A 25,059-nucleotide genomic window follows, 5' to 3' on the forward strand; every position below is an offset into this window, starting at 1 on the left:
TATAAAATAACATTTAACATATTTCTGAGGAGGAATGAAAGCACATGTTATCTCAGCCTTGCAATTGATCTATGTGGAGGCAAACATGACTTACCAAAGTATGGTACACTGTCAGTAATATCAACTGATAAATACATTTTTTACAGTTGTCTGTTTTCCATCTTGTGCCAGTCTGGTATATAGCACTATTGGAAAAAAAAAAGAATTCTGTTAGTTTTAAATGCCTGAAGTTCATGACTGAATGGTGCTTTTAGGGGTTTGACTGCTGCAAGCGTATACAAAAATGCTAGAAATGCTTTATAGTGCTAAATCTGCAATTTAATCTCATATGAATATTATCTACATACTTCAGTATATAGTTAATGCAACTCACGTAATTTATTTTTCCTGTTCGGAAGTAGGAAAACATCTCAAGATAAGAAAAATCAAGATTTTGGGAACATCTTCTCTTTTCCATCTTACTCGCAGAAACGAGATGTTGGTGAGCTTGTTTTCACTGCTCTTATGGCAACGTATTAGGGAGTTTATGTGGCATACACAAACTTCACACAGTTGTTATAAAATAAGGATGTCCTGATTTACAAAGGGGGAAGGGGAAGGAGGTTCTGATCCTTAGAGAAATAAAGCTTGTATCACAGGTGAGAAAGCCACAGTATATCTGTAGCCTAGCTGTAGTATCAGCAGCACTTTTTTGAGGTTGACTGTAATTAGTATTCATGACTTAAAATACACAGTGAATTAATCTTACTCTAAATGTACTCTGGATTGTAGATACAACAAAATTGGACAGTGATGAAGAGGATTCTGCTCCTGTTTTCTCATCATCTTTTGCCCCCAAACAAGCAGAGAAATTTACAAGTAAAACAGTAGCTGCTAAAAAGGGTATGTATAGGATTGTCCTGTAAGCCATCCATTTATTTGGAACTGATCTCCTCCCACCTTTGTGTTGTCCTTTCACATTTTCAAAGTGGGGACTGCATTCCTTTATTTTAAACTTGGTGAAATTCAGTGTAGGGTGTGAACTTTTCCCAGCTCCTTAATGATATCCATTTCTTTCTTTCCACCGGCTACCACAGTGTCAAAAGTTAATACTTTCCACATATGGAGTTTAAGTCCAGCCTTTGATTAGTTTAAATAAAGGGAGGTTTTTGCCCTCAGGGAATAAGTGAAACAAGATGACCTTGGGGTTGAAGATAGTCTTCTGTAAGGGATCTAACGTACTTTCATAGGAAGGAGGGCAAGCGCAAAGAAGGAATCTCCAAGAAATATTTACATCCTAAGTAGGCGTCATGGTTTAACCCCAGCCAGCAATTTTCTTATTGCTCTGACTACCTAGGGGAATGTTGGTTTGTCACCTGTTGGTGCTACTTTTAAGAGAAAGACTTGCACTTGTTTCTAAGTGTATGCTAAAGAATATGCTAGGCACCATAGTTACTGGTGAAAATAATGGTTTTTATTATCCAGTAGTGGTTTTAAACAGGTTATAAAATAAGAGTTCTTAGTAGATGATAGACTGGGGATTTTATTACTTTCAGATCTTTGCCTTTCTTCCTTTACGTCTTTCAGATAATTTTGGTTTTTCTTGCTGCTTAATCTTCTGTCCTCCAAAAGCGTTTTTTTATGTAGTGCTGTGACCTTTGTTTTTTAGAACTTCTTTCAACCATTTTGCAGGTTAACTTAATGTATTCTTCCCCTAGTAGCGGTTAAGAAATCCATAGGTATGTCCCCTCCCTGCTTTTTCTGAAGTTTGTTTTCACTGAGATAGATTGACAAAAAAGGATATCACAGACTCAAACTCCTGCAGCAATCATGAGGAAAGTTGTCCTGCAGTTAAACTACTGTGAAGGCAAAAATGTCACAAACAGCAAGCCCTCTCTGTAAACACTGTAATGTATCCGAACATGTTTAAACTATCCTACCTGGAGAAACTGTGTTGCTGCTTTAGTTACTGGTAACCTGTTTTGTGCTCAGAAGGATTAAAAGTATTTAATAAAAAACACTGAAACTTATTTAATGAACAGATACACCTTAAATTATGACGGAGGAAACCTGTTTATTCCATGTAGTTTTAGCATAGAAGCTGAACTATGTTTTCCCCAATGCAGAAACAGCTCATCTTTTTTTCATATCTGCCATTTATGCTGTAATTGGAGTATCTAATAGAATACTTCTAATCAATACGTGAATTTACCATATTTAGTATCTCTATTCTAACAGCAAAACCAGATGTGCCCCCTAAACCTAAAAGAGCTCCCAAGGTCAAGAAGGTGGAAACTGTAAACTCTGACTCAGATTCAGAATTCGGCATTCCAAAGAAGACTGCAGCACCCAAAGGTAAGAGTTTTGTTGCTGTGCTGCTGAACACTCAAATCCATGCTCTCTGTAGCACAGGTTCATAGTAATTTTTATAAGGAAGCAGGACTAGTGTCTCTAAAATTAGAACCATATTGGTTTAGTAGTCAATTTATCACTAGTAGATTACTGAGCTGTGTGCCTTCTCTGTGATAAATACAGTGCACTGACTTTTCCTGAAAAACAGTGTGTGAGCTTCTAATCTGACCTTCACTTTTGGGAATGTACTTAATACCCCACCTCCCGCCCTCTCTTTTTTATTTTTTTGGTTCATCAGTCTACTGGGTACTACTTATTTTTTGATCTTTTTACATGACAGTAAAATCTGGTAATTATTTTAGTAAGGAGTGATTTCTGGCTTTTAAACCAAATTTTTGGTGTCCCAGTTGTCAGAGTCCTCAGAACACAGCACATCAGGCATTGTAATCCAAGGACCCTTTAAAGGATGTGCTAGTGCTGACAGTTGATCTTAACAGTAGATCTCCTAAATAGTAGAGGTGAATTAATGCTGTGTAATCAGTACAGGTGAGTGAGGACTGGTAGTACGTGAGAAGTATGGAAGTCATTGATCTAGTGAAGTCTGTCCTTGGCTTGAACCAACACTTGAATTGAAATGGTAACTCTAGAGAAAGTGCAAAAGATTCAGAAGTGAGAAAGTAAGACACTGTATTTTGCTGCTGCTGTGAAGCATGAATTGTAAGGGATGCTTGAACATTAACATGTAGCCATGTTTAAGTAGTTTCACTAGGCTTTTTTTCAGTTTGCTTAGGTCTGGAGCTTTATTTTTTAAAAAAGAAAGAAAAAGAAAACAAAGTTATATTGCAATCTCTCACCTAGGTAAAGGTAGAGGGGCAAAGAAAAGGAAAGCATCTAGTTCAGAAAATGAAGGTGACTACAACCCTGGGAAGAAAACACCTAAGTCAACACCAAGCAAGGTCAGTTCCAGATACGCTCTTTTCTCCTTGTAAAGGGAACCTAATAGATTAGTTTATATAAAGGTACATGTTCTTACTGTATAGATTGCTAACATGAGATTAGGGGATTAGGTTTGTTTAGAAATTACATGTTAGATAATGTTTCCTTCATTAAATTTTAATATTAAAATTAATATTAAAAGGGAAAAGGTACACAGCATCATAACTGATTTGTCATTTCTTTTCCAAAGAAATCCAAGAAGGCTGCTTTTGATCAGGATTCCGACGTGGAAATCTTTCAGTCAGGCTTTGCCTCTGAAACTGCCCCAAAGCCACGGACAGGCCGGGCTAGAAAAGAAGTGAAATATTTTGCAGAGTCCGATGAAGATGATGATTTTGATATGTTTAATTAAGTGCCCAAAGAGCACACAAATGTTTTCCAACAACTATCTTGTGTTGTCCTTTTGTCCCTTCTGTCGCAAACTTTTGTACATTTGACTTCTTTTATGTGATAATGTAATTGATGGTTTTTATTATTGTGTGTAGGCATTTTAACATTTGTTCTTACACCTACAAGTTTTATGCTCTTTTTTACTCATTGAAATGTCATGTATTTGTCTGACTGGCTTGTAGAGATGTTCTAGACAGCTGTGCTAAAGCACATTTTAATTGTCATGGTTGCAAACAGCAAACCTGCTTTTTGAAATGAAGTTTAAACATTAAAAAATGGAAAACTACTCTCTCTGTGTGTGTGTGTGTGTGTGTGTGTGTGTGTGTGTGTGTGTGTAAAACATCTGCACTACAGCAACTACTCCACAACTGGCTTTTTTTAAAATAAATATATTTTATTCTTTGCCAGGAGACTCCATGGAAAAAGGTAAACAGTATATGAACATAGAAAGCATTGTTAAACAATCTTAATGTACAAACAGAGCCAGTGAAAGTACATCACAGACTTGCTAGAATATATATAAAAAAAAATCCACTAGTGCTTTAAATGAAACCTAAGAAACCGACACTTTAAATCTGTTAACCATTCTACCACAGTTTTCACTCTGCTTCATGGTGATTTAACAAGGCCAAGGCGGCAGATTCTCTCCTTATGTTCCTAGAAGTCCTAGCTGTACTTCCCTAGCATGTGGAAGGCTGGATAACCCAGCTAATTCCCAGCAGTCAGATCTTACAGAATTACCTTAGACTCGCTGATTCAGAAGCTGTAAATGAGTCTGCTGGTTATCATCCCATGAAGCTTCCCTAATGGCTTGTGGACAAGTAAACAAAAAACATGGTACTAAACTGTTTGTGCCTTGGAGGCTATCATTAACTGCAGAAATGTAGTAGTTAATGGTGTAGCTAGGTCACCAGCCAGGTAAGAAACCACTTCTTTGAATTTTAAAGTGACTGACATTAACAGTAGAACAAATGACATCTGAATAACTGATCTGGCAGTTAATGCTGCTACTGCTGTCTTTTCTGCTAGTGCAGTGACTTTTTGTATACTTTTTACAAGGAAGGAGATGCAAACTGAGGGCATCAAAGCCAAGTTTTCATATTAAACTAAAGCAGATGGTCCTTTAAACTTCCTTTCCTGGATGAGTACAGTAGTCCATTTCATCTGGTTGGTGTCTTGATCGTTTTAGGTATGAGAGACAAAGGGAAAGCACCAAACATCCAGTATGGAAAATACAGCCATACATTTGTATCTACAAAGTCATCAGAAATGCAACCGGAATTTAACATTTGAGATCTGTCTTGTCACCATGCAGGCTTGAATGCTCAGAGAAGAAACCAGAAGCTTAACTCTTTTTTTCTTTTTTTTTTTTTTTTTTTTGCATGAAATGGCTGATTCAGAGTTTCAAAAGTTTTGCATTTTCTAGTTTTAAGAGTTTAAACAGCAAGGAGTATATATCGATACATATGAAAATTTCTTGGTCCTTGTTCAGTTTTCATCTATATATATACATATATAGATATATATTAAGTCCAGAAACTTAAGCAGCAGTAAAAATGTTTTTCTTGCTTTTCATCCCTGTACGTAAGGTATTAGGAATGTCTGAAGTAGCTGGAAAATGTCTTATTCCACCATAGGGGATTGACTGACACTGCTGTTATCCACTGAACTAGGTGAGATACTAGGACTGTGTTCTGCAGTATTTCCATTTGAGGTTGGTGTCAGTGGTTCGTGTCCTTCAGAGTTCTCCAACATTTCCTGAATGAGAGGTGGCATGGATCCAGGAATTTCCATTTTCAATGTAATGACACGTTCTGCACCTTGAAAGAGAAAACAAAAAGTCCTTCCCATTATAGTGTGATTCCTACAATTTCGTTTTTGTTAATATCTCAGTAGTAATTTCAGAATACGTTACTTGAACAGATTTGGTACCTCCTATACTTCTTGCATACAAAATGATGTCAATGAATTACTTCATTCATTACAAATAAGAAGGCCTTAGATGAGTACTTAACAAATTCATTTAAAATTATAACATAGCAACTGATATTCCTATACAGGTAAGTTGGATGAACTGATGCTTTTCATAGAGGAACCAAAATGATATTAAATTGCACTGAAAAATTACAGCTGTGCTTATGTAGATATCTTTTTATAAATTGGAATATACTTCATGGTTTTAAATCCGTACTGGATCTAGACAGACTAAATGACAAAAATTCCAAACATTCTGGCTGATTTGTGTTAAATAGCTGAGGCGAATAGCTGTAAGAGAACTGCAGTGATATAAAGCAGACCATACAGAAAGCTGAAGTTAAGATTTAGAACTTAGCAAACCATTGTTTCATAGAAGGAACAAAATTCAGACAAAACGATACTGGGCTTATGGAGCTGTCTTCTGTAACTTTCAGACATCCTCTCTTGTGCCAATTAACCACACAAGTGCACAGAAATGCTGACCCTTTTTATGTCTGACGTAACTGAAGGTAACTTTTCACTGTTTGGCCTTGTCAGTTCTAACAAACACCAGCTATTTTTAGATAGACATGGCATTGCAGGCTAATGTGCGTAGGAATAAACAAAATTACTACATCAATCCTGACTACACAAACTGTGAGCCAACAACTAATGCCAGGTAAGAGAAAAAAACCCCAAACAACACAAAGCCACACAATAGTACCTGATACTGCTAAGGTGCACTAAGGCTTCTTGAACATGACAGGCATACAGGGATGACTGTACAGACAGGCAGACAAGTCACAGTTCACTCATGACATGTACATGATGTCAACCCAGTGCTCTGAGGAAGCCCTGTGCTTTGTTAGCATGCAGAGACATATGGTGTGAGCAGAGGCCTGTGTTTAAAAACTGTCCAGGAACCTGCCTGACATAGAGCAGTTACCTCTGAGCAGTTCCCTCAGCAATTAGTGAATTACTACAACCATGGGAATCCTTAAATGCTGGATGGAAGAAAAGAAAGTGAAAAGAAAGGTTGTTACTGGGAAATGACTGATCTGTAAAGTGGGAGGGTTCAGCTGCTGTGGGTGCCCTATACTGCTGCCTCTCCTGCTTGCAGCATTGGGCAGCCCATGTTCAGCAAGCCCTGACGTGGCAGCAGTAATGCTAATGCAACTTCAGTGCACACAGCGTTTTGTTGCAAACAAATGATACAGCTGAAAAACTGAAAGTCAGTTAATAAAGAGACAGGAGTATTTTGGAACTGCATCTCAAGTAAAGTGAGGGCATATGGTAAAGATTCTACTCCACGCTGAGGCATGAATGTGCTTAACATATTTTACTGCTGGTGTCAAAAAGACTTATCAGGACAACATCAGAAAATTTATAGCTATAACCCTCAGTGTTCAAACATCTAGCGTAACAAGTTGCATAGGACTCCTGATCATCCTAAAATCTGAGTGATGGAATAGGAGCCTGTGCTTTTTAAATATGAAGGGAGGCAAGAAAAGCCAACAAAATTAAACAGAAAACAGTCTGGATATATTCTGCTTATCTGTGCTGCTGCAGTGCACATGCTGGAGAGAGCAGCCATGGTGGTAACCCTGGATTGGAAGGGAGTGCTTATGTTCCTGCCTTAATTCATGAGCTTCAAAAATCATCTACAAAGGCAATGACCAACTTGACAAGCAAATGCTGATTAAATGCTGAAGTCTCTCAAATAAGACTTCTGTTAGAAACAAAAGGACAAACTGTAATTGTAAAGAAATTATTGCAGAATTATGCTGAAAGCTTCTCTAAAATCCAATCTATAGCTACACAGGTACCTGTACATACAAGCTCATGTGCTTGCTTATCAATCGGGGTATCAAATCAGGCAGAAAGAACTGCAGCAACCACTGTACAAAAGAACTGTAGCAGTTTAGATGCTCTGTAACCAGGCTGGTACATCTCTGATATAGCTCCTCTACAGTCCACTTCTACCATCAGAACAGCTGCCTGGCCTCCCCTCTGGGGCTGTACGCCTGGTGAGGAACAATGTGCCAAACAAGGAACCCCTCTGATTAAATGAAAGCTTTAGAGAATTTATATGACAGCACTTAGACTGTGTGTTTCACATGATCAGGCAATCACATGTGAGACTACACAAAACGTTAAACTGAAATTGCTCCATGTGTAAGCAAGGTTAGTTTGGATCAGAGGTGCTGAATCTCCAAAATCCTGGATAAGATCTGTTCTAAACCTTCTGCATGTCAGACTAGAGTCAGGGGAAATCTGGACGTACATGTGCTCTCTGCTGTCTGCAAACAGGCTTTGGTTTTTGAAAGCCATTAGTACAGACAACAAAGTACATGCTGACCCGCACCCCCCTGTAAACATTAAGAAAGGTTTCATTCAGGGCTTTATCTTGCCTTAAAATGACCAACAAAGAGTTCATGCTAATGATTTGCTAACCTGCTTACACCTAAACATCATTTTCACTCTTTAAGTTGCACCACGAATGTAGCACTGTGTGTGTCTGAAGTACCACCAAAGTAAACACAGGAGTTATGTAAAGAAAAGAAGGGTCAGGTAAGTACCCGAGGTACCAAAAGTGCCTTTCCTAGATGTATTAAAAAAATAATAACCCAAGTCCCTAGGCCTGTTTCCCCTGACACGTAACACTGACACTATTGCTGAGTTACTGGGAGACACTGTACCTTTTGCACTGATGCTACGAAGATCTGTGATTTTCATTAAGATCTTTGGGAACATATGAGGCTTGTTGGGTCGTCTCTTTCGGATATAGATCTTCAGTGCTTCAAGCAATGGTTCCTGAAGCTTATCCACTTTCACTGGTTCTTCAAGGTCCTGGCGATCTGCAGAGAAGCACCACAGCACTTGTGTTATTTTAAATATTTATCTTTCTACAAACTCCAAATCACAGAAGCTCCTCTGTGTGCTGGAGTAGAACCCCATGAATTTCATCTTTCACTCCACCTATGACCCACACTCTGCAGTGAGTATTCCAGAGGAAGAGGATAAACCATGGCTTTCTAAAACTTAGATTCATTTTTCCTTGGAAAGGTTTGTCATTTGAGTGGTCCAGAATTACTGTTTTGCTCTTGTACTGCCCCCTCCAAGGGGAAAACAGCTTGCTGCAAATTATTTCTGTACAAGAAAGAGGGAGATTTTACATGGGCATGTAGTGACAGGACAAGGGGGAATGGCTTTAAACTGACAGGGGGGAGATTTAGGTTAGACATTAGAAAAAGTTCTTCACTGTGAGGGTGGTGAGGCCCTGGCACAGGGTGCCCAGAAAAGCTGTGGCTGTCCCATCCCTGGCAGTGTTCAAGGCCAGGTTGGATGAGGCTTTGATCAGCCTGGTCTAGTGGAAGGTGTCCCTGCCCATGGCAGGGGGCTGGAACTACCTTTAGGCCCCTTCCAACCCAAACTGTTCTATGATTCTATGATATTTCAGAATTAATTTTGTATGCATCACTGATAACCTACATAGGTTGCAGCTAATTTAGGTTTTGTTTCAATATTAAATCAACGTGAATTACCACCAGGTATCAGCAGATGGCAGTGCTAGCTTGAGTGACAGCAAACGTCAGCCATAAACCAAGACACACCAGTCACCTGTTACCAGGACCCATCGATGCTTTTAAGAAGGGTTATGGTTAGAGACACATAAAATTGAACGGCTTTGTACTAAAGGGCCACTGTCAACAAAGACTGACTCTGGTTTTCTTAGACATCCTCTAGTAGCACCTAGTTTGTATTTCACCAAATGGCCACCTTAAACACAACTCTGGTGTGTTGCCAGGCCAGAGTTTGCAAAGGAGGAGGAGCAAGACAAGGTGGTTAAAATAACAGAAATTCACAAAGGGTTTTGTAAATGATCTGAGGCTTTGCTTTTTGCATTCTAAACTCATGGTTTTACCTGGTTTTACTTGAAGATGTCCCTTTCACATTGCTATCAGCCCACCCCAATCATGTCATCAATGCCAGTATGAGTTTTGAACTGTAATCTGTTTTTATCTAACGAAACTTATCCCCAGTGACTTCTGTGCCAGTGCAACTCTACACACATACATGCAATTGTAGCTGTAAGTAAAAGCTGTGTAACAAGCACTTTGCCGTAACAAAGATCATTCATACAGTACCCATATACTGCTTACAGAAGAAAGCAGCAGGATATAGCCTGTAGTCCTTCATCAGGCAAATAGGATCAGTTGCTTGACAGAATGATTTGATGCATTTAGAAACATACAAATAATAAACCAAATAACTATCATCAGTGAAAAAAAACCTTCTAGTGTTAAGTGATTTATAAAAAATATATAATATTACTACCTCTATATATTATATAGATTTAGTAAAGGAAAGCAAAACAAGTAAAACATCAACAAAGTTCTTATCGTGTCTGTCCTTTTGAAACGCATCCCTGTTCATGTATACAATACCTCCGCAGATTAAGCAGATGGCACTAAGGAGACCCGTTTCTGTATCATCCATTTCCAAAGGCAGGAGCTGGTTGGCAAACGTGAATACGAGATCAGTCAGTGGGCCAAATCCGGCATTGTGCATCTGAGTTCGGTTTAGGGTAAGGCCATCTGAAAAGGTCATTGTGTCTTGTTCTGGTGTGTATCTTGTGCAAATTCTAAGGATCTGTGGAAAGACAAGAAAAGAAGAAGAAATCTGAAGATTTAATCCAGGGAGATTTGTTGCATTTCCACGATGTGGCAAACAACCCACAGAACTGCAGTACATCACATCAAAACAACCCAAAATCCAACTCCAGCTTGTTTAGTTTCAGTAGCACAAAAGCTCTCTGACAAAATATAAATACACTCAATTGATTATGGATGTTTTTTAGAACAGAAATTTAAGAACAGGAATTTTCCTCATAGTTATGAAATATCCAAAACTTCCATGCAATTCTCACCACTTCGGTCACCAACATTACCACAACATTCACATAAATGGCTCTTTAATTAGTATGCCATATACACTGAGCTATACAATGCTATTGCACTCCTGATCTGATCCAGCAGGATCATGAAAGTGCCTCCCCTTTGAACATACATGTATCTCATTGATTTGGGGATCAATTCTGCATTGCAGTGCTTCTCTGGGTAGTGTCTTTGGCAAGGACAAAGTGTCTGTGAAGTACCTTGTGTGAGTGTGGGCAGCTGGTGAGAAACACCTAACTTCTGCTTGCTTTCTTGTGGGTCAGCAAACAGGAGAACATCCCCTGTGAACACAACCCCCCAGTGAGTGCTCCACAGAGAGCAGCGCAAAGCCCTCCAGCTCCCTGGAAGCTGCAGTTACGGTCTCCATGAGCACTACTCCTCTTGCCTCCTCCTAGCTTGCACCTAAACCTCCAGACAGCAGCCTGAGGAGCTGGCTCGGCTCTTCTGCTTTGATGGTTGTTAGTTCCGTGTGCTGTAACCTCCTCACCAGCCTTCCTCAAGGCTCTGGTGCTTCCCCCATCCCTGGGCAGGGCGCACACCCTGTCTGCCTGGTACAAAGTGTCCCTTCCCATGGCCAGCAGCGTCATTCACTCCCGTGCAAGCCCAGGCAGTGCTGGTTTTGGCTAGTGTGCTTGAATGCCGACAGCCACCAGGCACTCACCCCAGATGAAAGAGCATTCGAGAGGAGGACAGGGATTCAGCCCTCTAACAGGACATGGAGGAATGCAAACCACATGAATAAAACACCAAGGATGCTCTGCATTTTGTTAGCAAATGCCTCTGGGATAACTGAATCAAGAGTGCTGCCACAGTGGAGGTGGCAGTGCGGACAGCCACAGCTGAGTTCAGAGCAAACCCAGGCTGTGTCCCACGGTAGACTCTATGGTGGGGGCTCATTTGTACAGCTGCCATTAATGAACACTGCCTTAATGACCACATAAGAGATGTCCATCATGTTGACATAGTTCTATTATATATATCAATGCTTAATGTGTACACTAATCAGAGGTGGGAGAAGGCTTACCCCTAAAACAAAACCAAACCTTGCACAAGCCTCGCTGACCAGCTGAGCTGGCTGCAGCTCTGTTGTTTCAGGCTTGACTGTATTTAATTCCCATGCACCCACTGGTTTTAACGATTCAACAACAAAGATTCACACTCATGTAAGTGAGCACAGAGAGCATCTTCATTATTCCTACGGCTGCTGAGACTCCGTGACAGAGGCCCCAGCGCTTGGCAGCTGACAAGTCTGGGCTTGGTTCTCCCACTTTCATCACTGCCCGGCAAAAGTGCTCCAAATAAGCAGAGAGGAGAGCGGGGAGGACGTGGCACGTAAGAGACCTACAGGGAAGCTGCTATTTCTCTTCTTAAATTCCTTGGTAAGAGGCTTAATAGGGTGCATTTCTGCAGAAGGCTCTTCAACTATTTTCTATCTCGGCAATAATGTTATGTCACATTGTGGGCATACACCAGAGCACTGAGGATCTGCGTGGTTGGACAGGCATGTTTCATATCCTTCCCCTACCCCTCAGTTGGAATAAGCTCTTGAAATCACTCGAGTCAATGACCAAGAGAAGCACAAATACAAACACACGGCACTCAAATTCTTCACTGACCACAAATTCCCCACAAACATAAATGATTTTAAAAGGCTGCTGGTATCTCCAAAGGTTTTATGTAAGAGTATTTGAGGGTAAGTAGCAGAAATTAAGGTTATAAAGGATGGCAACCCATCAGTAAGAAATAGCAGGCTTACCATATTATGTGCTGCCACTTTAGGGGAGAGAACGGCAGGTCCTCTCCCCTAAAGTTTGCTGTTGGTTATCCTTTTAAATCATTAAAAGGATTGCACAGAAATGAGAAGAAACAATGCAGAGTTTGTTGTTTTCAAGAAAAGCAAGGTTTTAAAACTGCATTTACTGAGAAACCCAAGGGTTGCTTGTCCACTTCTGTAAGGGCATGCAAGAGAATCTGGAGCACAGCTCTTCCCACCTGAAGTCTGCACATAACGTAGCTGCCTTCCAATAGGCCTGTGGCCTGCGCTCATCAGTTATCCAACTTCTGGAGGAACAAAGCTCTGTACTCCTTAAGTGGTACTGGTTTTTCCTTTGCTCAGCTGGGAAGAAAGGCTCTGGTGCTATTGATAAGCCTTAGCAATGACAGTTCCACCCTCAGGGACCCGCAGCTCAACAAATCAGCGCAGCAGAACTTGGAGATAAATTGGGCAACACCGTGGTGTTTGGTAGATATGGTTCTCCACATCCTCCCTCTGAGAGCAAGTCTGGGTACCAGAGACTCCCAGACCAGCCCAGGAGGACTGGGGTGCCCTGAAGCAGTCACCCTAACCAGCCTGGAGCCCAAACATGTTTCTCCTGACATACAAACAGGCCACTGCTCCCTTTCCATGCTCACAGCCCTGTGCTGTAAGGCCCACTCTGCATGTTCATGCTTAGGAGTGCTCAGACCTCCCAAATCACCACCCTCCCATGGCTAACCGAGAGCAAGTGCTCTTGGCTGGATCCTCATTGGGAATGGGTTTGGTTACTCAGCCCACAGCCCCCGTGGGCATGCACAGAAAGGCTTCCACACCCAACTGCTGCACCAGCCTTCAAGCAGAGGAGCCTGCAGTGGTTCCGCTGGGCATTGGCACAGCTCAAGTTCAACCACGTGCTTTCTGCAATGCACTTAGGCCAACTGCAGCAACGGGTTCTCAAGTTCCTCCTGCATTCCCTTGGACATTATCCCACAACACGCTGTTATTAAACTCGGAGACAGACAATTTGAGAAGTTGGGTTTGGTTTGTTCTATTTAGGAATTGTCCTTCATCAAGATCCGTGTAACACCATGGACATCGCCGAGTTGTTGCTAAACCCTTCTTGGGCAAGCTTCCAGTGTCAAAGTGAAGCTGATTTCAGGCTCATATTCACTGAAGAACATGTGGGAAACGTCAGCAATTCGAAATGAGAAATCACAGTATCTTTCTGCGTTTTAAACTGAACTCCTAATGTCCTCAGTGTTGTTTAGATTTTGTAACCCAGCCAAGTGTTTTAGTTGTCACTCTGCTCTTAAATGCCACTTACAGCTGTAAATAAGGCTCTTGCCCATGATTAAAGGACCCTTTGTTTTAAGGAATATTTATACCTTGAAGCATCTGGGGTTCTTATGACCCAGTTACAAACTGCAACACAAATACCCTACAGGTTGTGCAAAGCCAAAAGCATCCACAAAGTTGCTATAATAGAATTGCTACTCATTTTGAACAGGTTAGTTAAGGCAAGCTGGGCTTTGTTATTTAGAGCCCCGTTAGACATTAGCTGCCTTAGCTGCCTGGGACACAGTTTCCCTCAGAGGAGAAACCCAAGCAGGTGACTGAAACAATGAGCAAACCTCCCCGTATGTGCTGCCGTACCCCATCAGCAGGAGGTGTTCCGCACACACAAACACCTTTGCAGCATTAACACGCGGGGTTTTACAACAGAAACCAAAATGACGCTATTAAGGATTAGTTTTCAGGAACTTCTCAAGCTTTTATCCGTAAGATTTAGGACAGGCTGGACTCTGGACTCTTTCCACATTCATTTTGCTAGAGCTTGGTGGGGCTGGGGATGCTCAGCTACTGCCAGGCCAGGGCACAGCAGTCAGAAGCACTCACTTTTGCGAGGCTTACTCACTGAATTTAGTAATGTTTACCCCTGAAACTTGTGGCACCAGAGCAGATATAAATTCCACCATCCTCAATCAGTGCCTTCAGCTGCCCTGTGAGGCTTAATGTTATCTCACTTACAGAGATTTTGCTTGTTTATATATAAAACAATTCTTTGGCACATACCCAGTAGAGTTTACTGAGCTCCTGGCACCACATTTCCTTTGTCAGTCTGTTTAAGGGAGGGGGATAAGCATGCAGAGCCACAGGAACTAACACAAGCAGAGCTGTTGGCAGGGTTTATAAATGCTTAAGATTTCCTATGGACTGTGCTGAGGGCAGGCAGCGAAGCTGTGGGTCCTGCTGGTGTGGGGAGCCCAACACTATTCCTGGCTGTGATGGGAGCCCCATGTCGATACTCTTCCGTGCTGTGGCTATGAGGACACATCCAGGGGACTGCACAGCAGTGGGGTCGTGAGTACACACTGGTGAGGCTCACCCATGCTCTACAACACTCAGATGGCACAGCACAGGTAGGCAAAAGCACCAGGTGCTCACACAGCACGAGGGGGAACAGTACTTGCTCTGTGTCTCAGTGTACAACAGGGTAAAACATCCAAACCTCTCATAATTAGGAGAAATAGCTTGCTGGGGAGGAAATATGCACTATTAAGACACTGCCCCAAGTACTGAAGTTTAGCTTAAATGCAGATACGGAGCTGCACTGCAACTCTGATGATGTGCAGGTGATGTGGGTTTAACAGATATGGGCATTTCAGAGACAGTGCGCGCACCAGGCATTACTGTGCCCACGGTAATTATCCCTTTTTCTTTTTAAGCAGCACATAAAATAGTAAAATAGTCACATAAAGCTTGTGTAAATGTTGCACAGGAAAGTTAGGGCTCTCCCTGGCAACCACGTATTACCTGCTCCTGGTTGTGGAAGAGCCTCAGCTCATCCCTGATATGGGCAGCTATGGCACTCGCTATGCCCTGCTTGCTCAGATGTGTCATGTTCTCTGGCTTCATGAAATATGAAAAAGAGAATGAGCAGGTGACTGGGAATGAGATGTCTCAATAAAGTCTGTTAGTAGAACTTGAAGGTTGCCACGTGGCCACAAAGCAAAAGCATTGAATTGTATTATAGACTCAAGCTTTTCTATCCATTAATTAATTGGAATAAAGTCACAGTTTATCACCTGCTTTATTATTCTTCTTCTAATCTGGCAACCATGCTTTTATTTCGTCACTTTGACCAAAGGCTGTGAAATGCCTTTATCTGGGTGCTTTATCTGCCTTCAGAAAGGGTGTCCCCAGATACCTGATATTGTCCAGCCATTGCTGGAGATGAGAAAAGCAAGTGCAGCTGCCGGAGGGACCCTGCGCAACAGGGGCTGTGTATGCTCCAAAGGTAACCTCCCACTACCCACCCCAATAAAGAGACACGAGCTTGTAGGATCCTGAGCAATTACAGAATAGGGTATGGGATTTTCCAGCAGCTACAGAGCCAGCACATGGCAGCAATAAATAGGGGGCAGCAGCTTAAGGGCTAAAGTTTCAGTTTGGATGTGCAGATTGTTGCTACACCCTGACTCCTCCCCACCACTTCTGGGTAGTTTCTGTATTAACCATTTGTTACTGGTTACAACAGCAAAGCACAAAGTATTCCTGTCCAGTACCTCTGGCAGAAGATGTTTGAGGAAGCACCACGGCTTATTGATGTATGCCTTTCAGTGTAAGGGGAACCTAACTATGTCTTATCAGGACAGAGCTGTGGATGACAGGCATGCAATTGGTAATGGATGGCCTTGCCCCATGGAGGGACCACACACAGTTAACAATGAGATGGGCAAGTCTGAATGAGAGCCTGGACGAAGGGCACAATGAGAGATGACTCTTAAGCACGGCAGGGAAACCTCCATCTTCCCTTTTTATATAGGCCAAAGGACGATATCCCTTCCCCTTTCCCACCCCTGTTCCTCTTTCATCAATGTCCTCTAGATGTAATTCTTCAAAACAGCTTTTGACCAAAACAAGAGGAAGAGGTCACAGCAGTTAGCATCCTTCTCAACATGATCCTGTTTGAAGCAATGCACTAATGCACTTCTAGAAATTCAAAGATTAATTACTTCAAATTCCCTAGTTAAAACTCCTGTGTCATGCCAAAAAACGTATCTGTAGTAGCCATTCTACAACGGGCTTCTTGGCCATGCTTGTCTCAATGAAGGCCTGAATGCTTGTGCTCAGAAGAAAGCATTTTAAATATGTTTTAAACATGTTGAAAATACTGGGTTTTTTTTGCTGAAAGTTATTGCTATGACCAATAACACAAAACATATTTGCCACTAAAAGCCTGCAGAACTCTATAGAAAACCTGAGATCCCAGAGGGCTCCTCTGAAGGTCAGCATGACAGAAACAACAGCAGGCAAAGGGAGGGAAGACATCTTGCCTTGATATAGTGGAGAAAAACTCCAAGCCCACCTGCATCATTTTCTGCTGCAGGTTGTATGCTTGCCTGTTTAAAACTGAACTACATGTAGCCAAAATCTGCACAGAGTCCATTACAGCATCCACTCTCCACAGGTGCCCTCAGCACTGGTGAAAGCAGTGGGATCTGTGCCTGCCAGGCCCCAGCACACCAGTTTCCCCTCTACAACCTCCCAAAACCTCACTCTCAAGATTTGTACCTTGTTCCTTGAATTAACTCCTGACACATATAACATTCCTAAAATGTTATATGGTGTGCCATCTTTCTAGGTATCCTTTATATAGAGCAGTAAGTTTTGGAGGGAGGAAGAAGGAGGAAAGAAAAAGAATCAGATGTCTCTTCTGTTAACACAATACGGGAGTTTTTCCAAAGTTGCACAGATTTCACTTTAGTGCCACAATACCAAAATGTGCTCTTCTTGCAACTGTATTGAAACCTACAGACCATGGATTTAGTTCATACTTACTGTTTTGGTTCATACTTAATTTGAAAGCTATGCTCATCCCATATAACACACATCTGTAGAGGTACCAGCGTCCACTTGTGACCGTACCAGACTATCCAATAAGCTCAATTTTGTAATCATAAGGCCGGGGCAGCATTTGACCTCTTCGCCAATTACAGTAATAAGAAGGCTACAGAATACATTAGTAGCATAACAACGATGTTGAAAACACATACCAGTATATCCAGGCAGGCGGCTTTAAGTAGAGTTATCTGGTCTGCAATGGTCAAACTTGTGAAGCCTGGCAATCGCTTTGCAAATTCCACTATTTTAATAATGCACTTTGTTGCAAGTTCACTGAATTTGTCCCAAAGCCCAAGGTCCAGTCGAACACGATGATCTGCGCTGGAGTTCTGGAAAGACAGACAGAAGGCACCGTAAATCAACGTCTCTTTCAGTGAAGGGTTTTCAAGGGAAAGAAACAACTGAGTATTGCTTCCAGAAGTACTTTCTATTAACATTCCAGGCGTTTTCTGCTGCTTGCTGCTGGGATGATGCTGGTCTTAAACTTGAATTAATCGCCTGAAAATTCCTTGGATATTTCTCTGTTACTTATGATTGCAGAGGCCATCTGTACAAGGAATACAAATGAACTTAAACATTCCCAAATGCCACTATCATTACTCTTCCCTGACATTATATAATAACTTCATTGAGACAGACAATTTACAGTTGTACCCCAGAAAATAGAAATGAACAGTGGAACAAGAATATCAGGTCCTCATCTGGAAAAAGCAGCACAATATTTGGAACATAGTTTCACATACTTAAGGTCCTGGCAAATTAGTTCTACTTAATTTATCTGCTCCGTGGCTCTGCAAGAGTTCTACAGCTTTCTCAAGCTACAGTCTCCCATGAGTTAAAGAGCACTTCTTTACACAACATTAAGAAAAACACCATGTGCACTGACAAATGCTATATGCTCATTTGATGATGCATCCAACTTACACTCTACTGTTTGAAGTGTTACAAGGACATCCCAGCTGCATCTTTTGTTTCTGTATAGTCATGTATCTTAATCAAAAAGTCCATAATTTGCTAGGCTGTGTAGCAAATTTGTGTTAATTCTGTGATTAATCTCATGTTTTCATACATTCAGAATAACCACTTGAAAGTGTTGAACATGTCAGCCAAGACCTGGCTTGCTCAAAAGTTGCTGTGCTCTATTTCACGCTCGCACAAGAAAAGATGGTGTCAAGGGGAGAGCTGGTGAGTCAGTTTCAATCCACCCATGATTTCAATGGGCTGACCAGAAACAGATAACAAGACAGCTCTGAAATACCTTGCCCTAGCATGCACTACATTCCTGTTTTGCCAACATTTGATCCAATGCTGTTCAGGATGCAGCCAGTGTGATGGCCTTCCCCACTATTTCATGAGCTGCCAAGTTTAGTGTGTGCTCTAGCTGCCTTCAGCATTCAGGCAATCTCTTCATTGGAGGAGGAATTTTACCTGTCAAAATATGCTGGCAATGAATTTGCAAAAGGTGCTGAGCTGCAATGACAGAAAAGCAGAGGCAGAGCTTCTCTCTTCTACTTCTCATCTCAGCTTGTTGACTAACCAAAAGGCAGGCATTTCCAAAGAAAGGCTCACCTTAAGTACTTAAGTACTCCAGATAAGTACTTAAGTCAGGGAAGGGAAAATCCCGTCCGATGGTGGCTTCCTCTGCAACTGTGATTAGCTGCCTAGTCTTAGTTGGTTGCAGTTAAAATGTTAAATAAACTTTAAAATAAATGTTAGAGGAATCAACCTAAAAGTCTAACAGCCAACAAAAACCATTCCATTTACATAGATCGCACTTTCTTGGAGGACACTTCTCTAGTGACTGCCACCATCACCACTGATGCTGAGGATGGCCCCCTCCCTCAGAAACCTTTGAAGCCATCAGCTTTCTTTGGTTCATGGCAAGGTCATGGGGTGAGCTCAGCTTGACCATGATGCTGTCACTCCCCTCCCTGGGCTGCCTTCACAGACACCACCACCACCATCAGTCATGAAGAAGAAAGTCCTGACAGGTCCCAAGGGTACTGCCAGCCTGACATTCACCCTCACTTGCAGCAGGGCTGCAATTTGAACCAGTAATAGTTACATTAGGCTCTTACTGCAAAAATAGATGCTAAACCATGCTGCACAGTTTGAAGGTGCACACATGCTCTTCCCCACTCCCCCTCTTTTCAAAGGATTAAGAAATTAAATTCATCATTTCTACTTGAATTTTTATTCTGGAAACTTCTTTTTTTTTTTCCTTTTTTTTTTTTCTTATGATAGAAGAAAAGATGTGAGAAAATGTCTTTATACTCCTGAACCTAAAGAATTGCCTTCAAAACGGTTCCAAACTAAGAGGTTAACAGTCACTGTAATGCCCTTTGAAACATTTCTTTTGGCTACCAGAGTATGCATCCTTCAGATTTATTTTATTTCATCCTCAAGGACCTTGGTGAAATACAATACATTGGAGGAAAAATAAGATCAAGATGTGCAGTCATTCAGGCTGTAATTAAATTTAATAGGCAGTTTATCCAGTTCATAGAAAGATGGCATAGCGGAGAGCTACACAAAGCAGAGCCTAAAGCAGGAAATCATTTTACACTAGGGTATCCATCTGGAAAAAAAAAGACGTTCCATGAAACCAGTAAGTGTGAACGAAATCTTCATCAGTATCATATGAGGTTACATTATCACGCTGCAGTCCTGGCAACGGGAAGTTTGACATGTCTTCCACTAAGAGTAATGTGTGGCCGTCTTAACAAATGTAAATCTTACTCAGTATTATGCAAACTGAAGAGAAGGGGCAGTTAATAAAATACAAAATAACCAGGTGGTTTATTACCCGAGGTGCCAAATTCCTCAGCACTGAAGCTAATGTGGTTTACACATTATCATAGAGATGCTACAAATGGGGGGGGAGGGGGGGGTGTTAACATTTTATCTGTTAATGAACCTAGTCAGAAGCATCACAGAAAACAGCTATATTTTTAGTAGCATTTCTGAGTATGTAAAAGCAAGCCTGACTCAATATCAATGCAAAGAATCATAGAAACAGCTGGGCTGGAAAAGACTTTGAAGATCATCCAGTCCAACAGTTCCCCCCAACACTGCCAAGGCCACCACTAAACCATGTCACTGAGGGCCTCATCTACATGCTTTTTGAACACTTCCAGCAACGGTGATTCCATCACTGCCCTGGGTAGCCTGTTCTAATGCCTGACCACCCATTTGGTGAAGAAATTTTTCCTAATATCCAGTCTAAGATCTCATCATTCAATAAATATATTAAACAACACTGGCCCTGCCATATTGTACTTCCAGGAGACATTTGGTAGGTTGAAGTTCCCCATGAGAACAAGGGCTCATGATTGTTAAACTTCTCTCAGCTGTTTGAAGAACACTCTATCCGTAGCTTCATCCTGGTTGGGTGGTCTGTAACAGACACCTACCAGGATATCTGCTTGGTTGGCCTTTCCCCTGATCTTCACCCACAAACATTCAACCTTCTCACTCACAACATTGAATTCAAGGCAGTCAGTGCACTCCCTGACATACAGTGCACCCCCACCAGTCTTTTCTCACCTATCCTTCTGAAGAGCCTGTAAGCTTTCCACTGCAGCACCCCAGTTATGCAAGTCATCCCACCATGTTTCTGTGATGACAACTATGTCATGATTTCCCTGCTGCACAATGGCTTCCAGCTCCTCCTGTTTGTTGCTCATGTTGTGGGCAACGGCACAGACACATTTAAGTTGCTCTGTGGATCTGGCCTCCAACAGTGTCATGCTACCCCAGCTCATTTCTAGAGAGCATGGTTTTCTGGTGAAGTCCCTTACCCTGGCCCCAGGGAGGCAGCACACCTTGCGAGTCTGGTTAGGTCCCACATACTGGGTCCTCTGTTCCCCTTAAGGTGGAGTCACCAATTACAACCACTCTTCTTTTTTACCTAGTAGAGTTGGTCCTCATCTGAGGTGCTGACTCACCCGCAGTGACTCTTCTGACCTGGATGATCCCTTACATGCTTCATCATCCTCCTCATTTTTCTGATCTTCAAGTACCAGGGCCTTGAATCTGTTGTCACCTTGGAAAGGTGGCATAAGCTGTAATATGCCGTCTACTCGGAGGACTAACCTGTTTCCAACCACCCCTGTCTCCTAGGTCCCCTCCATTTGCCTGGTAACAAGAGGATAGGGGATCCTTACTTTCTCATGTTTTGGAATGGTATGGCACAGCTCCACCAGTCAATCTTCTCCTCAGATTCCCTCATGCTCCTTAGCCCTTCCAATTCTTCCCATAGCTCTGCCATCACACAGAGCAAATCATCAACCTGGTCACATCTTGCACAGTTACCATCCAGCATCACTGACAGGCGCTGGCACTCATTACAGCCATACACCTTGACGAATGCATGTTTTTGAGGGACCCCTGTTTGGGTCGCCATGTCCTTCCTGGCCACAAGAGAGGACTTTGTTTTCTTTGCCTTTTGCTGAGATGATATCCTTGAGCATGTTCTCAGTGATCACTGCCTGAGCCTACCTCTTCAGCTGCCAGGCTTCTGGGCCCTTCCTGATTGCCCTGCCTGTGTGTACTACCACAACATGCCCTGACTACTGCACATGCTCCTGGTCAGTTGTGCTCCCACGGGAGTGTTTTATCCCATGGGAGCAACCAGAAGTTGTCACTCTTGGTGCCCTAAGAGTCAGCAGCACTGCCAGCTCCTGGGTCAGACCTGGCAAGGGCTTGGGGCTCCTTTTGTGGCTTTGGTCATTGAGGAAAGCGACCGCATGCTGTGTTTTCCCCATGCTCTGGTGCTGAAGGCATCCTCCCCAGAGCTACTCACCTCAGCAAATGCAGTAAAAACATTCAGCATGCAGTAAAACCAAAATAAAATAAATGCAGTAAACCAGGTTGAACAACAAAGCATGGGGTTAATAAAATGCACATTAGAAACAGAAACTCGGATGAAATTTGCCTGGGGACCGCCTCTAACCATGCTGTGAAAAAGATGCAGATGCTATGATTTTTCCTGAATATTTTACTGAAGCAGTTTTTTGACTGTCTTTACCAGGAGCAGTCATGCATGTTTTTCAGGCCTATGCACCAGTGCACATATGGTGGAACAATACTGTAATACACCCCAGTGGCATCTTTATTAGTTGAAAAGCCCAACCTTGCTATGAAATCCAATTAAACAGCCATTTTTGCCACATAAATTGATCCCATTTTTCCATCATTTTTGCTTTTTTCATTGCAGGCTGCTCTATCTCCACATTAACAATATGGGATGAGGTACTCACAGAAACATACACAGTAGCAGAATCCCTACCGTCTTTAAAATCCACTTTACAAAGGAAACAAGGCTCACAGGGGAACTCTGCCCTAATCAGGAACACTTGCTATGCCTCTTTAGCAAAAGCAATGCACTCCAGCTCCAGTGAGTTCACCAAGGACAACAGCACACACCTCTGCTCAGTCCCAGCATCAGGAGATATCAATGTGTTTGTATATATGTATATATATCCTGATATATATATGCAAAGGAATATATTTATATATATATATAGGCAGAGAACAATAGCCATGTAAATCCTAAGCCCAGCACTATCAAAATGCTGCTAAGATGCAAAATACCTCTGCTTCCAGCCAGCCGAGAGCAACCCAAGAGAACCCACAGCAAGGGTCTACAGAGTGAAACTTATCTTCTGCTTTATCCTTCCTTTCTTATGAAGCTGGATGTAACACAGCTGCAGACCTACAAATAGTGCCAGTCTCAAGGGACAAGCAGTACAGTTACACTCAATTATACTATAAAGTATGACATCTCCAGAGAAATTACTAAGGCAGTCTCTCTTACCTGGATGACAGTAATAAAAGAGATCTATTTATGACGGACTTTGAAATCCGTAACATTTAAACAGCTTGCTGATTCTCACCATCATCAGAACTATACTTGCCACTACCCAGTAAATGCAACTGTTAAATCAAATGATCCAGGAAATTTAATACGAGTGCTATTCTCCCATTATTTTAACTAGACTTTTATTAACTATGCAAAGTATGGTAATTGTTACAGATAGGGAGGCTCTTTCTTTTTAAAGAGCAGATGGATAGAAAAAAATCATAATTCAAAATGCTTCTCCAAACCTGCTTTTTTTAACTGCTAAAAAAGTACAATGGGGGAGGAAATATCACCATGTAACATTTACCTCTGGGAAACACAGGCTGCAGTGCTTGAGGTTGAGAGGAGCCAGATACACAAGCCAAATGTCTGAGCACATTTTTTTATGACTGTATCTCTGTAAGATCTTCTTTACTGCACTCTCTTATACTTAAAATTCTTCTCTTTTTTTAGCAACAAACAAAATTGTGTTTTAAATCAGCCTGGCTGATCATGTAACTGAAGGCACACAGGGGCTGTGCTTGCAGAACAGTTTCTTCTGCCCATCACCTCTATCTGTACGCAAGAGCAAAGCTCATAAAATTTAAGTGAATCCACATCAATTCAATACACTCACTTGTCACTTCTTGCTTAAAGAATTGAATAAAAACTTCTAAGGTTACAAAAGCAATCTGTATGCTCTGCAGTGTGAGCGTGCCATGCTTCATGACTGCTAGCCTGCAGAATGGGGCATAACAGGAGGACTGGTGGCAATCTTTGACCTGTACTAGCTTACAACTGATCAAGAAATGGTGTAGGCCTCTTGCTCCCCTGGGACTCAGCATTTAGAAAAAGGGATGTGTGCTCCTTTTTTCTGACTTCTGGTCTCTGTTTCAAGCATCTCCAAAGGACAGGTTATTGCCTGAGTTATGCCATTTGACAAGCAGCTGGTGGTGGTGTGCAAGCACCAAAGCTGTGCTGCTCTGACCAGCACATACACCTTCTACTTCCTGCATCCTCTGCCACCGCACAAAGCCTTCTCCCCCTGCTCCTGGGCTGACAGGAGATGAAGATGACCTTTGCTCCAGTCCAAGCAGTACTTTGTCCCTTCTGCAGCTAGGTAGAGACAGTGATCATAAAAATGAGTTTTTAACATTGAATTCCTAGCTAAAAAGATGGATTGGTTGCCAGACCTTAGTTGATGAGAGATTTAAATACTCTGTGTTTCACACAAAGACCATGAGAATGCAGTAGGAAGACAGCATTTAGCACTGCTGTTACTAGTTTTGACACAGCTGTTGAAGGAAGCTGTATTGTTGTCAAAGACTCAAGGTAAATAAACCAAAAATACCCTTTCAGTACAATGTTGGTCATTGCAAGTTGTATAGCACCAAGCCATGACAAAGCAGCAGGGACTTCAGCCACACACAGCTAACTGCCACAGACTTCCAACAGACCAGCAATAAACACAAGAAATCTTTTTCCCTAAGCTCTCTGATCTGGCCTGAGACAAATGAGCAGTATCTAGCCCCAGAGAGAGTGTGGTCAGGTCATGGTTACCCAGGACCCACTGACAGACCAGATTCATCTGTTTATTACTTAGCTCAAGGTGCTTTCAGTGAGGGTTCTGAAATTCCAACAGGGACATAAACTCACCATGGGGGTCAGCAGGAACCCAAGGAGGAAGATATCAGTGCTGGGTGTGATACGCAATAAGATCCTCTCCAATTTCATCCACTTGTATCATTTCAAGAGCTAAAATATTAACGATGCTTAAGCATCCAATACGTAATGTAAGTGTATAGGTGCCCAGGCTTATCTTTCAACCCTCTAAGATCTTTGGCAAGTACCAGTATGAAGTACCACCACACCAGCTTCAATGCACTCTTATAACTCAGAGGTAACACAAGTACACACCAACATGC

The 25,059-nt window shown here is 42.0% G+C and overlaps 2 protein-coding genes across 14 annotated transcripts in view; one reads left to right on the forward strand and one right to left on the reverse strand.

Moving 5' to 3' along the window:
* TOP2B (DNA topoisomerase II beta) overlaps window positions 1-4,003 on the forward strand; it is a 63,628-nt gene extending 59,625 nt beyond the window's left edge. The window contains exons 32-36 of one of the 3 annotated variants that reach the window (XM_061362651.1): window positions 396-481; window positions 772-882; window positions 2,218-2,334; window positions 3,190-3,287; window positions 3,518-4,003. In XM_061362651.1, coding sequence (XP_061218635.1) covers window positions 396-481; window positions 772-882; window positions 2,218-2,334; window positions 3,190-3,287; window positions 3,518-3,679 — 574 coding nt within the window. In that variant the 3' untranslated portion in view covers window positions 3,680-4,003. The remainder of the gene's footprint in view (window positions 1-395; window positions 482-771; window positions 883-2,217; window positions 2,335-3,189; window positions 3,288-3,517) is intronic. The other 2 variants (XM_061362652.1, XM_061362653.1) reach the window with 2 other exon arrangements.
* Window positions 4,004-5,112: 1,109 nt separating this feature from the next.
* RARB (retinoic acid receptor beta) overlaps window positions 5,113-25,059 on the reverse strand; it is a 324,032-nt gene continuing 304,085 nt past the window's right edge. For all 11 annotated transcript variants that reach the window (XM_061362674.1, XM_061362668.1, XM_061362669.1 and 8 more), the window contains 4 exons: window positions 17,445-17,621; window positions 10,122-10,326; window positions 8,373-8,531; window positions 5,113-5,537 (listed from right to left, as the gene is read on the reverse strand). In XM_061362674.1, coding sequence (XP_061218658.1) covers window positions 5,341-5,537; window positions 8,373-8,531; window positions 10,122-10,326; window positions 17,445-17,621 — 738 coding nt within the window. In that variant the 3' untranslated portion in view covers window positions 5,113-5,340. The remainder of the gene's footprint in view (window positions 5,538-8,372; window positions 8,532-10,121; window positions 10,327-17,444; window positions 17,622-25,059) is intronic.

The sequence above is a fragment of the Neopsephotus bourkii genome, unplaced genomic scaffold (genome assembly GCF_033783945.1).
Source record: "Neopsephotus bourkii isolate Nb327-2 ecotype Australia unplaced genomic scaffold, CSIRO-AGI_Nbou_v1 NB_1132, whole genome shotgun sequence".
NCBI lineage: Eukaryota > Metazoa > Chordata > Aves > Psittaciformes > Psittacidae > Neopsephotus > Neopsephotus bourkii.